The sequence below is a fragment of the Salminus brasiliensis genome, chromosome 8 (assembly GCF_030463535.1).
Source record: "Salminus brasiliensis chromosome 8, fSalBra1.hap2, whole genome shotgun sequence".
NCBI lineage: Eukaryota > Metazoa > Chordata > Actinopteri > Characiformes > Bryconidae > Salminus > Salminus brasiliensis.
Window position 1 is genome coordinate 25,693,025 of NC_132885.1, and position 14,381 is coordinate 25,707,405.

At 41.6% G+C, this 14,381-nt stretch overlaps 1 protein-coding gene across 5 annotated transcripts in view; it reads left to right on the forward strand.

Moving 5' to 3' along the window:
• The window catches only part of klf12b (Kruppel like factor 12b), a 63,581-nt gene that overhangs the window by 32,544 nt on the left and 16,656 nt on the right, over nt 1-14,381 (forward strand). For all 5 annotated transcript variants that reach the window (XM_072686278.1, XM_072686279.1, XM_072686280.1 and 2 more), the window contains 2 exons: nt 1,146-1,659; nt 10,813-10,948. In XM_072686278.1, coding sequence (XP_072542379.1) covers nt 1,146-1,659; nt 10,813-10,948 — 650 coding nt within the window. The remainder of the gene's footprint in view (nt 1-1,145; nt 1,660-10,812; nt 10,949-14,381) is intronic.

The window sequence follows — 14,381 nt, forward strand, 5'->3', positions numbered from 1 at the left end:
CACACAACTGCTGCGAATGCAACTTCCCTCAACTTTGTAATGTCACAATGTAGGCCTTCGGATGGTGTCACTGTGTGTGATAACTTATCAAGGTCAAAGGTTGAGTGTTTCTCTTTTGTTTGGTTAGTTTGATGCTCCTGATAGTCCATTAAAAAATTACATTACTGTTTTTTTCTTTGCAGTGGGGCTTCAAGGATAATGCTAGTTGCTAAGTAATGGGAGATTATTTGTATGGTACACACTGCAGGCCTAAACCTTCACAGAAGATTGACAAAGACACGTTGGCGTAGAGAAAGTAGTATCAGCCCCCTCAAAGCTTGAATTCTGTCTGCATATTTGTCAATTTTCTGTGTGTATGCTTTTGGTGATCTCTTTGCAAGAAGGTTTCTTTGATTCTTTGACTCATAAGAATAGTGGAACCCTGTTTGGTGCAGTATAGACCCATAAAAATGGCTTTTCTACAAAATTATTTAAGCTGGAACAGTTTGTGTTCTTTGAGTTATCATGGATGTCTCTATAGAACCACTGCCTTTCCTAAAGAACCCTCAAAGAACCAAATTTTACAGTTTAATACAGTTTGTGAATGTTTTTTATATGTATTTTCTAATATATACATATATACATATACAAGTGAATGAAGTAAATGATGTAGAGGAAATGAGCTTAGAACATTAACAAAACATGTCCTTTGACCAGAAGGGCTCACACTTTTGCACACAAGTAACACCAGTGCCATAGATGGTCTTGAAGCTAGGGCTAAAAATACTCTGTCACAGTATTAGTACTATGATGTACACAGTATTTATTACAATACATCAGTATCGTCAGCTTGTACTAAACTACTATTCAGATACTCTCCCATACTGAGTACATTAATTTTATTCATCTGCTGAACTTGATCTAATTAAACCAGTCTAATTACAGTTAGCAATGAAACCTGCAGCTTATCAGTGTTTATTAAGCACCAACAGTATCCTCCATATGCTTAGAAAGCATATTGTTATCTCCATAACAGAATTTATCATGATACAATAAAATATTGTCATATTTACTTAAAGCTCATTCATGTATGTCTATGTCTGTGAGAACACCATGGCAAAAAGTTCATGACATCACTGATATCTGTGTTTCTATGTCTTCCACAGTCTCCCAAAGTGCACAGTTACCCTGATATGGAGGCAGTGCCCCTCCTCCTGAGCAAAGTGAAGGCGGAGCCTCCTGAAGACCTCCTCTCTTCGGAGCAGTTCCAAACCCAGACCGAGCCAGTGGATCTGTCAATCAACAAGGCTCGGCCATCACCCCCTTCGGCCACCGCTTCGCCCATCACCTCGGCCTTCTCACCGTCCTCCTCCTCTTCTTCGTCGTCCTCCTCCTCTTCGCCCTCCGTCATCGCCTCCGTCTCTTCGGGAATGCCGTCCGTGTTGACGCCCGGGCCTCTGGTGGGCTCTCCTCCAGGAGTCCGAGGGCAACCGTTTTTGCACATCATCCACCCCGTGCCGCCCTCCAGCCCCAGCAAACTGGCCAGCCAGGTGCACCGCATCCCTGTGGTGGTGCAGTCGCTGCCGCTTATGTACACTACAGCAGTGCGCTCACCCTCCAACCACCTCAGCTCCAGCATCATGTTACCTCTACTGGATGATGTTAAGGGCCAGGGAAAAGGTGAGGGGCCACATGTCACTTCATGAGTCATTTCAAATCTGATTAGAGTCACTTTTTCCTTTCTACTTTACTCAATGTAAAAGAGAGAAATTTGGATTTATACATATTTAGTGAAAGGAATCAACTGAAGACTAAAATGTCAGTATAAATGCAATAAAAATTTAGTTGCTATTACATGTATTTTTTTATCTAATCCATGTTGTCAGTTAGACAGCTTTTCATTTTGCTAGCTTGATTGATTTTATTTGAAACAACATGTCACGCCATAAATATAATCACATATGTATGGGATTAATCACTTCATCTGACTATTATGCTGTATTTATTTCTCATTGTTTCTCATTCTTTACCCCAATTTCACTCTTCAGTTTAGAAATGCCAATTGTCCAGCCCACTCATTAGGACTCCACCTCATCACTTGCAATGCTTCCAACATTAGGAGGGTAAAGACTAGTCAGCCACTGTCTCTTTTTAAACTGGGCATCCCCAGCTCTGTGCTGGCACTAATAGTAACGTGAGCAGAGAGCGCCATCTACCCACCCAGAGAGAGCAAGTCCAATTATGCTCTCTCAGGCTCCGGCTGCTGATGGCAAGCAGCATGACCAGAGATTCGTCTGACAGTTCTTTATTACAGATTATTTAATAATTACTGCAGGTCAATGTTTTTTTTATTTAGCCAATCCCAAACAAATCAAGCAATGAATAAATCAAAAAAACTTTATTTAAACTCAGAGTACATTGAGAGTGACCTAATGTACAGTGTGTATAACAAATGATTCAAGTTAAAAAAGGACATAACCAAATAAGATGTTCTCACCCACCCACTATCCAGATTCTTTTGCCAAAACTGCTGCTAACGCAATGCCATTAAACAGTCAAACATGCTTGGAGGAGAACACTAACTGCCAATTCTGTTATGTCAGCGAACAGACACATGCTAGGCTATCATTATGCTAAGTTACTGCAAAAGAGGGAAGGCCATTCCCAAGAAAGCTAAGCCGTGCTCCTTTGACCTTCCAGTCACAAATGACTGTGGCATCACTTGGTATCGAACCTGTGATTTCCCAAAAATTGGGCCTCTGTTTAGACAGTAACGCCTACAGACACTGTTATAAGAACAGTATTAAGCCTGAAAAAAAAAAAAATGAGAGGAAGTAAGCTACTTCGAGAGTCTTAGAGTTGAAGGTATTAAGACAGCAGACGAGGCATCGATATTCTTTTCCCTTTCCTCCCGGCAGCCGCTGATCTTCTAATCATACACAGATATGGGCTTGATTGTCCTCAGCTGCCTGTGCAGCCCCTGATGTTTTACAGTAGGTTCTTTCTGTCTGGACCTGGCTGCTCCCTGACTGGGTCTTTGTGTCTCAGAGTGCACATTTGAGGTCAAACATGAAAAGAAAAGAGGCTTGTGAGAAAACGTCAACACACTCTAACTCAAGTAAAGACCCTCTCTCGGAGCTGCGGGTGTCTCCAAGCACTAATGCGTTTCTGGTGAGCGGAGATGAGATTTGGGAGATGAAAGTGACTTTCCTGTAAGCGTGAGATTTTCCCCAGCGCTATCGCCTCTAGTGCAGGTAACGGAGACCCCGCTCTCTCGGCCCTGTGCCACCCGGCCTAATCAAAAGCACACATTGCAGGCTTCCCACAGATCTCCTCAGGTCCAAGACCTCACCGGCTGCTCTCTAGGGCTGCTGTTTGGAGCTGGTTTCCTGCAGGGTGGGGCTTTCTTTCACTGCTCTGGCCCAAAAAAACCACCAGACGTTGGGTGTTGCTATCAAATACGGTCCGGCCTGAGACAGGCACTGGGGAGCTGTTTGTTACTAAACCGCTTGTTTATCTGGGGCTGGTGCTGGTCCCGAAGGGCTGGGCACGGCCGGGCGCAGCGTAAGACGAGAGCTTTTAAGCGCTGGGCGTCTTTCACAGCAGGAGAGTGGAGGAAGGAGAGGAAAAACAAAGTTTGCGTAATCGGGTGGGGCGGATATTGAAGATGGGTGGCAGTGTAAGCACTCAGGCACATAGCAACACGAGCTCCACCCAGGGAGATTCACTGAAGCGCAGGGGAAACGAGGTCAGGGCTGGGTGGGGCCTGCAGAGTGACAGGCCAGGGTATGGCTGTGCGATAATGAGGTTAAAGTAGTGGTTCAGCCAAAATCAAAAATCAGCCAAGCTATGAGGCTAAAGCTAATGTAGCTTACGCCCCAGCAATTAGCACTTTTCCTCCAACTTGGTCAAAGATCATTCAGAGACCGGCAGTTTGTTACCTATGAAGTAGGGCTATAGAAGAGCATGCATTTTTATATTAGATTAGTAATTATGTAGTTATGTTATTAATTTAATTAATAGATTAATTAGATTACTATTTAGATTCATAGAATTAGACCCAGACACACCCAGAGTGCTGGTCACATACTTCTCCACCCAGGAAGCAATTGGGGTTAGTAATTGAAAGGGCAGCTTCTTCACTCCCTGCCCCCAACTTCCTGCCTGTCAGGGGATTAAACCAGTGACCTTCCGGTCCCAAGCCAACTTCCCAAACCGATAGGCCACTGCTTCCTCATTTGAGATTTAAGACTAGGAGTCTGCAATCCTTTTTTTCAGATGCACCATTTTTTCTTACCATAGTAACTTCCCCTCAGATTGGAAACATAAAATCCTCTTCTACTTGGACATGCTAAAAGTCATTAGACAGGAATTAGTATCATGTAGGTCCCCTTCCAGCCTAGTGAAGTCCAGCAACTCTGCGTGCCATCAATTCCACAAGTGCATGGAAGACGTTTAAAGGGATGTTGAGCCATGCAGATCCGTTGTATTTGTAAGTGCAGGATCTCGAGTGCAAATGGACCTCCCCACCACATCCCATAGATGCTCAGTTGGGTTCATGTCAGGTGAACGAGCACAGCCACACCATCTGCATTGCCCTGCTGGAATATCCCATTATTGTGGGGGAGAACATGAAGCCCATAAAGGGCTGCAAATAGGCACCGGGCATAAAAATGTTTAGGCGGACCAATGGAACCAACCCATGCCATATGAATATATTCTTCCTCGTTGACAACTGGGGTCCAAGACCACGTGGTCAGACCACGCCCCATGTTGCCAGTCCACTATGGTCCAGTTAGCAACCTCACCAGCCTAGGTGAGGCGCTCTGTCCGGTGTTGTGGTGTTAACAGAGGCACTCCGGTAGGTGTTCTGCTGCCATATCCCATGGAAGCTAAAGAATACTGCACTGATCTGCAGGTGGGGCCTCCTGCATTGAGTGTGTATATGATTTCTGCCTGAGTCGCTTGTCTGTTCGCTCTGACAATTCTACTTAGCACCCATGGGCGGCCACTGCACCGTCCACTGTGAGTGGACACCTTTTGGACAGAGCTCAAACTCTGATAATTCACGTTATTGTTTTGTATACAAGATACAACCGCAAAACGTATATAAATTAAACAGGCGTAAGCATTTCCATCTCGTCCCCTATGGTAACTACTATCCCATGAGTTTTGGCATGTAAGTGTAATATAGCTCCAACAGGGCATCTAAATTCTAAAATCTTAATCTAAGTGAGGTGTGGGGGAGTTCAGTTAAAGGCTAAATTCAGCTCGCACAGTCAAGTGACTTGGTTTTGAGAAGCTTAAGCTTGTTGGTGACTAGAATAAATATTGCAATGTGCCTCTAGTGTCAGTTAAACTGGTACAGTACAGTGAAAGTTTGCTCTTCTCATATTCTCATATTATAAAGCCAGGATCAGAGCGTAGGGTCAGCCACGCTATGGCATGCTTTTAGCAGCAAGTTTAAAGAACTTGCTCAATCCTATGATCAGTTTGGCTTGATTGAGACCTCTGCATTTGGAGAGACCAATGAAATCAAAGCGAGTGTAGACAATAGGACAAATCTCAGTCTCAGACGTATGTATTTGCAATATTTGCAATAAGGTAAAATGTATAAATGGCTTTTTTTGTCCGAACTATCATCTTAATTCTGCTTAGTTGCATCCTGTCCCTGAACTGGAACTGTTGAGTGCCAGCGTTTTATCACTTTCATTAGAAGTATGCCGTGGCACTCGACTGACACGCACACGCACACACCCACGGACTCCAATGTTCACATGCAAATGTCCATGTCCGGAGCACTGACAGCTAAAAACACAATGGAAACTGTACACACAAACACTCACCGGCATGCACATGCATACGCACACACTCACTCACTCACGCACACACCCACACATGTACACACATGCAGCCAACAACCACACACACAGGTTGGCCATCCTTTTAAAGGGAGGTGTGTGCCCTTCTCTATAGCTCTGTCTCTAACGGGGTTACCATGGAAACAGGCTTTGGCTGGAAACAACAGCAGAAAGAAAATCCTGGGGTTCGCTTAGCTACCTCTCATGAACTCCGCTTTTGTCGCCGCCTTTATATGGACATTTTTCCCAAATATCCGGGCCTGCAGTGTAGGTAAATTGGACGGCTTACTACAAAGCAATTCCAGGTCATTGTTCGGTAACATGCCTTCATTCGTCTTCTGCCTGTATTGCAACAGTAGTTTATGCAAATTTATGAATCAAGCACTGGGATTTTCTCTCCCGATATTGCACAGAATGTGTAGTTCTGTAAATACTGGGAGTGCAACATTTACGTAATGTACAGACAGGTGTTCCGAGGAAACCCGCACTCTTAATAGGAGCTATTTTTCCAAGCCACTGTTTGTCACAGACTGAATTTGAGATGTGGGCTGTGTTGGTGTGTGCTTGCAGGCCACTGCGATCGGTTGTGTCTGGCTAGAGCAGAGGCAACTCGTGAGAAGGAGGGAGGGGGTGTGCTCCAGGCTCTTGTAATGCATCCAATGAATCTTTCATTGAAGAGTTGTCAGAAGTTCTGCTGAGCAATTGTGGCACTCTGAAATTAGGCATCCCGGTCAGGGCTGTTCTTCCCAGGCCCACCCCCTTACATCCTCATACTGGCTCAAAAAATCACTAGCAGCTGGCTGTGTGCTGGGTTCGTAGATAATACAGTGATGGTGATACAATAGATACATGTATGTGGTTGCATCTGGTTACATCTGGTTTATGCTGGTTTTACTCACTCTGTTATCTGTTATACATACAGTCATATCAGAATATAATGACCACCCCTGGTTTGGAATGAACTCACATTTTATCAGCTCCGCTGACCATATAGAAGCATGTTGTAGTTCTGTGTTTCTCTGCATACTGTGTTAGCTTCCTTTCAATGCTCAGGACCCCACAGAGCAGGTAGTATTTGGGTGGTGGGTCATTCTCAGCACTGCAGTGACACACTAACATGGTGGTGGTGTGTTAGTTAGTGCGTGTTTTAAACACTGTGTCTACTCACTGTCCACTCTGTTAGACACCTCTACCTAGTTGGTCCACCTTGTAGATGTACCACCCTGTTATTTTCAGAAGCCACACAGCATAGCTTTGTTTTTAGCACTGTATCAAGAACATAACATTGTAACTTTGTTGTCTTATGGAATAGTGCTGACATCTTTCCTGTGGTGGATGTGGTTAGCTAGCTCCGCTTTTGCTTCACTGCACCCCTTCCGTGGACACTGGGATAAGAAAAAATGAGTTAACAACTAAATAATATCAGATGTTTCAGTGTTTATAGTGTCAACCTTTATTACAGCGTCCATTCTTTTCAGCAGACTCGCTTTCTCAACATCGGTTTCTCAACACCTCCCTCAGCCTTAGAAGGTTAGTTGCTGAGAGGCTTTCTGCTTCTCACCATCCAAGTTATTTCAAGCACATTCAGTGATGTTGAGGCCTGGACTATGGGCGGTTAGTCCGTTGTTCAGAGAGCACCGGCAGCTTCAGCAGCTTGATTTAATCAACTTCTTCTTTTGTCCTTTTGCTTTTCTCAGTACGAGCTTTTTGATCAACTCCACATCCTTTCAGACCTTCAGTGTTGAGTCATCCTCTCATGGATGGAGATCAAAAGAAGCTTGACCCTCTTCTCTCTCTCAAAGCTTTAAGTATGAAAGTTTATCTGATAGGGTTGGCCTTTCGGTGGTTTTCTACGTTGTACATTTTTTCCCCCCTTTTTACTCCTTCATAAAATGTTCCTGAAAAAAAAAAAAAGCAGTTTGAACCGGAAATGAAATACATGAAGTATGACTTCTGCACTGTTTTGTATTTGAAATGTAAAAAGTTTATTAACAACTAATATCAAAGTGACAGTGGAAATACAGGAAGTACAGCAAATGATGAAAAAAAATCCTGCACCTAATATGTGGGGTTATTAATAGTGCCTAGCCCATTCCCTTATATAGCCTAATCACCCTCTATGCTGCAAGCTAATCACAGGGAAGCAAATAGCTTACCGCTACAATATCATTGTAAAGCACATGCCAGGACAACATTACATTGTATAAAAGAGCAATACTGGTGATAAATGTATATTTATTTACATTTTAGTATAAATTTTTTTTACACAACACTAAAGGTGCCATTAAGCTTTATCAGTATAGGCTAATACCTGTAATCACATATTTATTAAAGCATTAATATAATATTTTAGCATTTGTTTTAAACATTTCGGTCTAAAAACATACTGTTCTTACCATGCATTTCTAGTAGATTAGGTCTAGTTTATTCATCTGGTCCTGAAATTAGAACTCACAACCTTTTAGTACTTTTCCTCTAGGCTACCCAGCACCTCCGCTAGCTGAAAATTGAGTCCGTAGGAGTATTATCTGAATGATAAGCCTTTCAAAGTTTCAAAGTTTAAAAGTTTCATTCCACTGAGCAGTGTCTTCCAGCTGACTCATTACAACCAGAATGAGTCTGATCATGACCTCTGAATTGTAGGTTTTGGCTTGTGTTCTTCTGTCTGCTGCAAATCTGGGTTTTCTCAGCCTGACCAGGGGGCCGCCGCCCTGCAGATAAACCAGAGTGGGCCGAACGCTGGCAGGGCTGGGCTGGGTTTCTGCTCAGCCTGGGTGGAGGAGTGTGTGATAGTGTGTTAATGGGCTGTGCTGGGGACGTGCAGGGACGACACACTGCTCAGGGGCTCTAGCACTGGCTTGAGAACAGGCAGAATGCACAAGTTGAGGGGGGAGCTGAAAATTGCCACTACCTACGACTGAAACTTCAGCAGCCTGAGCGCCGCCAGCTTGGCTAATCAGAGAAGGCTCTGCTGTTATTCTCAGGGGACACTGATAGTAATCATGACGGTGGTGCATGACTGGCTGTGCAGGAGGGTGACACAAGACAGAATATACAAATGTGAGGTGGATTTTAGACACAGGAACAAAGAGAAGTGAGCATGTATGCACTGCACAATATAGATTGCTTTATATTCCAATGTAGAAAATTAACAATAATGTTATTATTTAAATAATATTTTGTTAAATATTGTCATTGCAATTACAGCATAATTTTTCATGTCAAATATAAAAAATAATTGACCTTTAAACTAATCATTTAACACATATATTTATTTTTTGTATTTTATTTTTATGTAAAAATGTCAGATATCTGATATTGTTAATGTAATTGTCTGAGCATGAATCAGAAGATAATCTGTTGGTCACATGAAACTATTATGTTTTAACAGAACAATAGAAAATCCAAAATTGGTGTGAATTTAAGCATGAAAATTACAGTTACATACAATATTAAGCTATTTATTCATGCCCAGATTTGGTTTTACAAGCCTATTTACCCACCCATTATTTTTCCTCAGAAAGATTAGCTGTTTAATGGCACTGCAACGGCTCCCAGAAGCCACATAGTGTAGCATAGCCTTGTATTTAGCACTGTAACAAGAACATTGTGATTGTTGTTTGCAATTATTCATGAGCCCTTGTTCACATAGCAACATGGTTTCTGATATCTGACAAAGACTCAGTCTCAGAAAACTGACCACAAGCATCCAAAACACCATACATCTCCTGAGGTGACCATTCAGTTTTCTCAGCATCTCAGTTTTGACTACAGTTAGCAGTGGGCTGGGTGTAGGTAGATTTTGGCGGGCATTAGTAAAATAAGTCAGAACTGTTAATTAACAGTTTTGGGGGCTGGGAATTTTGCCTGTTTTATGGCTCTTTTTTAGTTAAGAGGAGAGACAACAGTGAGGAGACCACAGTGTTTGAGGGTCATGTTATGTCTCTGTTGTCTACCAAACTCTCATTATTCAGCTATGCCAATATAATTACAACTTCTATCACAGCTGTAAAAGGAAAAATTGTGTAATCTTACATCTAATTGTAATAACTTTTGCTTAATTCTAAAGTGTCTTCTAATGTCTGAGAATGTCACTGTGCACAACCATGCATGGACAGCTATGCTAACTAATATTTTGCTTTACCAGACATCACTCCCACCTATCATCAAACAATAAAAGTCACAGTACTGAGGTTCTGATTAAGACTCACGTTAACCAGTTCTACTTTAACCTCTAGAGACCCTGCATCCTCATATGGGGACATTACATTTCTGCTTCTCTGAACCATGATACTTCATTTTTTAAAGCATTTTTGGCCTCATATGAGACTTCCTGTACAAAGAATAAGTTTAGTTTTTGTAATTGTTAGGTCCTACTAATCCCAAATAGGAGAAATTAAAAATGCACACCAAGCAAAAGTCTGGGTCTCAGGAGGTTAATTTTTGAAATTAAGACTTTATGAGTTGATTCATCCATTTTGACATGACTAAAATATATTACATGAGCACAGTCATTTTCTTTATTTTATTTAGTTAAAATTAAGCAATAATAATAATAAGAAGAAAATAAAAATAGATTTTAGATGAGATATGCACTAAATTAGTGGAAATGATGGGTCACCAAGTGCAAACCTTTGCTTTTCCCCCTCTCTGCTTGAATCAGAAGACCCTTACTTTTCTAAAAAAAAATAAAGGTTCCTAAGGTTATCTTTGCTCTAACATATGGGTCTTAAATAAAACAAGCTGAAATTTGTGTAGAACCTTTTTTAGTTTTAGAAATGTGGCTTCAGAAAGTCTTCTATAAAGATTTTTTAGGACACCAAATGTGTTTCCTCTTTGGCAACACCCTAAAGAACCCTTTTTTGCCACTTTTAAATGTTTATTGTGGCTGTATGTACACTTTCTACACTGTGTATCTATAGTGTATGTGGCTGTGTAACTAACTTGCTCTTTATCTTGCCCCCCGCCCCAGCACAAATGGACCCCAACGGCTTGTCGCCAAGACAAATCAAAAGTGACAGTGATGATGACGACCTGCCAAATGTAACCTTGGACAGTGTTAATGAAACAGGATCCACCGCGCTGTCTATAGCACGAGCAGTGCAGGAGTGAGTATGGCTGCTAAATGCGCACACATGCACACACTCACATATCCTCACCCATACTATAAAACCAATCTGTCTCCTGACTAATGTTGAGTCTGCTAAACCAGAAAAAAAAACAAAGTAAAAAGAAGTGCGTGGGAGTGTACACATATTGTAGCCGAGTAGCCATTATGCTTTCTGCCATAAATTAATTTGATGCTATTCTTGTCAAAGCTTTTTTATAGACAACATTTAAACTGCCTTTACTGTAACTGTTTTAGCAATTTACTGTAACTTCAGGACACTGTCAAAAACAGCTTCCTAAGAGCTCCAGGCCTGGCCACTCCAGTCATCCTGTGGCACTCCTGGTGGCTCAGATGAGTGAAGCCACCTTTCCTCATTAGAGACTATGCCCCGGTCCTGTACAGCCAGGAGGGGCTTCCGTGCGAGCGCTGGCCCCATCTCCTCTCATAAACTCGGCGGCGTTTCCTTGGCCTGGCCCACAGCGGCCGCTTGTTATTTAGGCAAACTGCTTGGAAAGTATTCCAGGATTCTGCTCTGTGTCAGAGTCCCCTGGAACAGCACAGAGTAAATGTTTCCCTTTGCTGGGAGTGTGCCCTGGACAGACGAGGGACTTTGCCCCTTTCTGCTACACCACAGCCAAGGTTTAACCAGGACTTTTTTTTTAAAAAGTGCTGCTGCATGGAGGTGCTTTTTGGTGTTTACAGAAGTAAGGAAGGGTGTGGAGAGACTAAGAGAGACAGAGAGAGAGAGAGAGAGAGAGAGAGAGAGAGAGAGAGAGAGAGAGAGAGAGTGCAGCTGTGTTCACTCTAGCTCATGAAATAAGATTACATTATGCCCAGTCAGGCTGTAAGAATAACACTGATATTATAGTGTACCTATTGGGCCAGAACAAATTAACAGTTATCCTGTAAAGTTGGAGTTACAAATAAGTTCAACCACTCCGATTAGGACAACGGCTGTATTCACAGAAGACGTCCCAAGTATTATATTATGTATCATACTTGGATAAATCAATATTTCCTTACACTCCTAACCTCTATAGAACATAATATTCTGATAATTCAATATATCAATATTTCCTTACACCCCTAACTTCTATAGAACATAATATTCTGATAATTCAATATATCAATATTTCCTTACACCCCTAACCTCTATAGAACATAATATTCTGATTATTCAATATATCAATATTTCCTTACACCCCTAACTTCTATAGAGCATAATATTGTGAGAATTCAAATATATCAATATTTTTACACCCTAGCTTCTGTAGAACATAATATTGTGTTACTTTATACTTCATATAAAGTTATTAATACAATATACTTACATAATATTGTGATATATATCAATATATATGGACTTGCTGTATGAAAATGTGTGTTGCAATACTGTATCAATGTGAAAAACACAGTATCAGTTGTCAATAAATAGTTTAAATAAAGGAAAGATTAGTGTGTTGTGTATAAAAACTCAGACTGCTAGATATCAGCTGCTAGATAGGGTGCGTTTTATACTATGACTGTTTAGAAAAAAAATCACAATACATAATATCGTAACCCCGGTATCATGATACGCATCGCATCACCAGGTTCTTGCCAGTACACAGTCCTATTGGAAGCCGTTAACCCCTTAAACAGTCTATGGCACGTCGGCTGGCCGAAAGTGTTGCTACAAACTTCTGTCAACCAAGAATAGCCCCATAATTTATACAGAAGTCCCTGTAGTTACTGAGCAATCTGATTTCTGAGTAACTCTTGGGAATGTTTGGCTGATTTACCCCAGAGTAGATGGGGAATTTTGCCTGTATGTGCAGGTCTTTCAGTCAGCAGTCTAGTGTGTGGTGGGTCTGTGTGGGTGATGGGCTTGGCTGGCACAGCCCTGCCCTCCAGGATGAAAATAACTCAGACCTGTCAGTGCCCAGCCGCTGCAAACTCTCTCCTCTCTACAGCAGTAGTTTCCAGTCTAATAGTCCTGGAGGCCCCATGTCCTGCACAGTGTAGTGTTTTCCCCCACTCTGGTAATCAGGAAGAGCTTGTTAATCAGCTAATTTGTTGTATCAAGTGTCTGAGAGCAGGGAAACAATTTGATTTGGTAGCATGACGATTTGTTTGGTTTCTGCTTTAGAGCATTGTCATCAGTATTAGTGTTGCTGTTGTTCACGGTGCTGCACTACTGCCAGCTGTTCTCTGGTATTCCTTTAATATTTAAATCTGTACTAGCGTACATAAATAAATCCATAATGTATGTCACATTTATGTAGAATTTACTTATTTAGAAAAGCAATTTAATAGCCTTCAGTGTTCTCTGCTTCCTGTGTCTAGCGTTAAAGTCACTTAAAGAGACTTAAACAAGGGTTAAAAGTATTTATAATTTTTTTTATATATATATAAAATACTGTCACTGATCACAATTCTGTCCAATCAATGCGTTGTTTCTACACTAAACATGTGAATGTGTGAGTGTGCTACATGTCAGAAAGTCATAGGCTGCCTACAAAACCACAAACTGCTATACTAAGCATACTATGAAGAATGTGCTCCAGAAGTACTCCATATCATCTTTGCTGAAGTCTCGAAGCTCTGCAGCTTTTGAGTGAAATGTTCTATTTGCAGATGTGTGCCAATTTCCTTCCTGCCTACCATTAACTATCACACAAAAATATGCTTCTGTGTTCGGTTATTCTGTGTTAGTTTTCAGTCAAACATCCCTTTTCTTCTCATCAGCCGGTCCCTAGCCACGTTAAAGCAGAAGTCTGGCCTGTGAGTGTGAGGCTAAGCATAAAAACAGGTCACATTTACCAACAAACTGAGTATATATATACATATATATACACACACACTATACCATCAGTTTAACACATAGATTAACACTGTTCCCACAGTGAACGTTTGTGGTATTTCTTTTTTTTTCACATGATGTGTCCCAAACCACATACCCCAAATACACTGATGCAGAGAGAGGCCATAATGCATCTCAGGTCATCACAGAATAGAAGTTACAGTGTGGTGCATTCTGTCATATGAAGAATACATGGTAGACTATGTAAGAGCATAATGTGATGAATGTAATGTAATGCAACCAGATTTCAGATTAAGCTCGAGTTCCACAAGAAAACCTTAAGCTGTAGGTCCCTGCTAAGCTTAGCTCAGGCTGATTGCCGTCTGACTATGGCGAGTGCAAATGACACACAGGGGCTAGAAGACTCACTTGCTTCCATCAAACCAGCAAGAGTGCCTTTTTGTTATGTTTTTTTTTTATTTTTTTTACTGGATTGTAAAAATAAAAATAAAACATGAGATATACAGACATATGGAACAACTGAAGAGTTGTTGAGACGTTGGAGAACTCACTGGTCTCCATCTACAGAAGCTCGGAGCCTTGGTCTAGTCATGGATGATCAGTTATCGTTCTCAAGTCATGTTGCAAA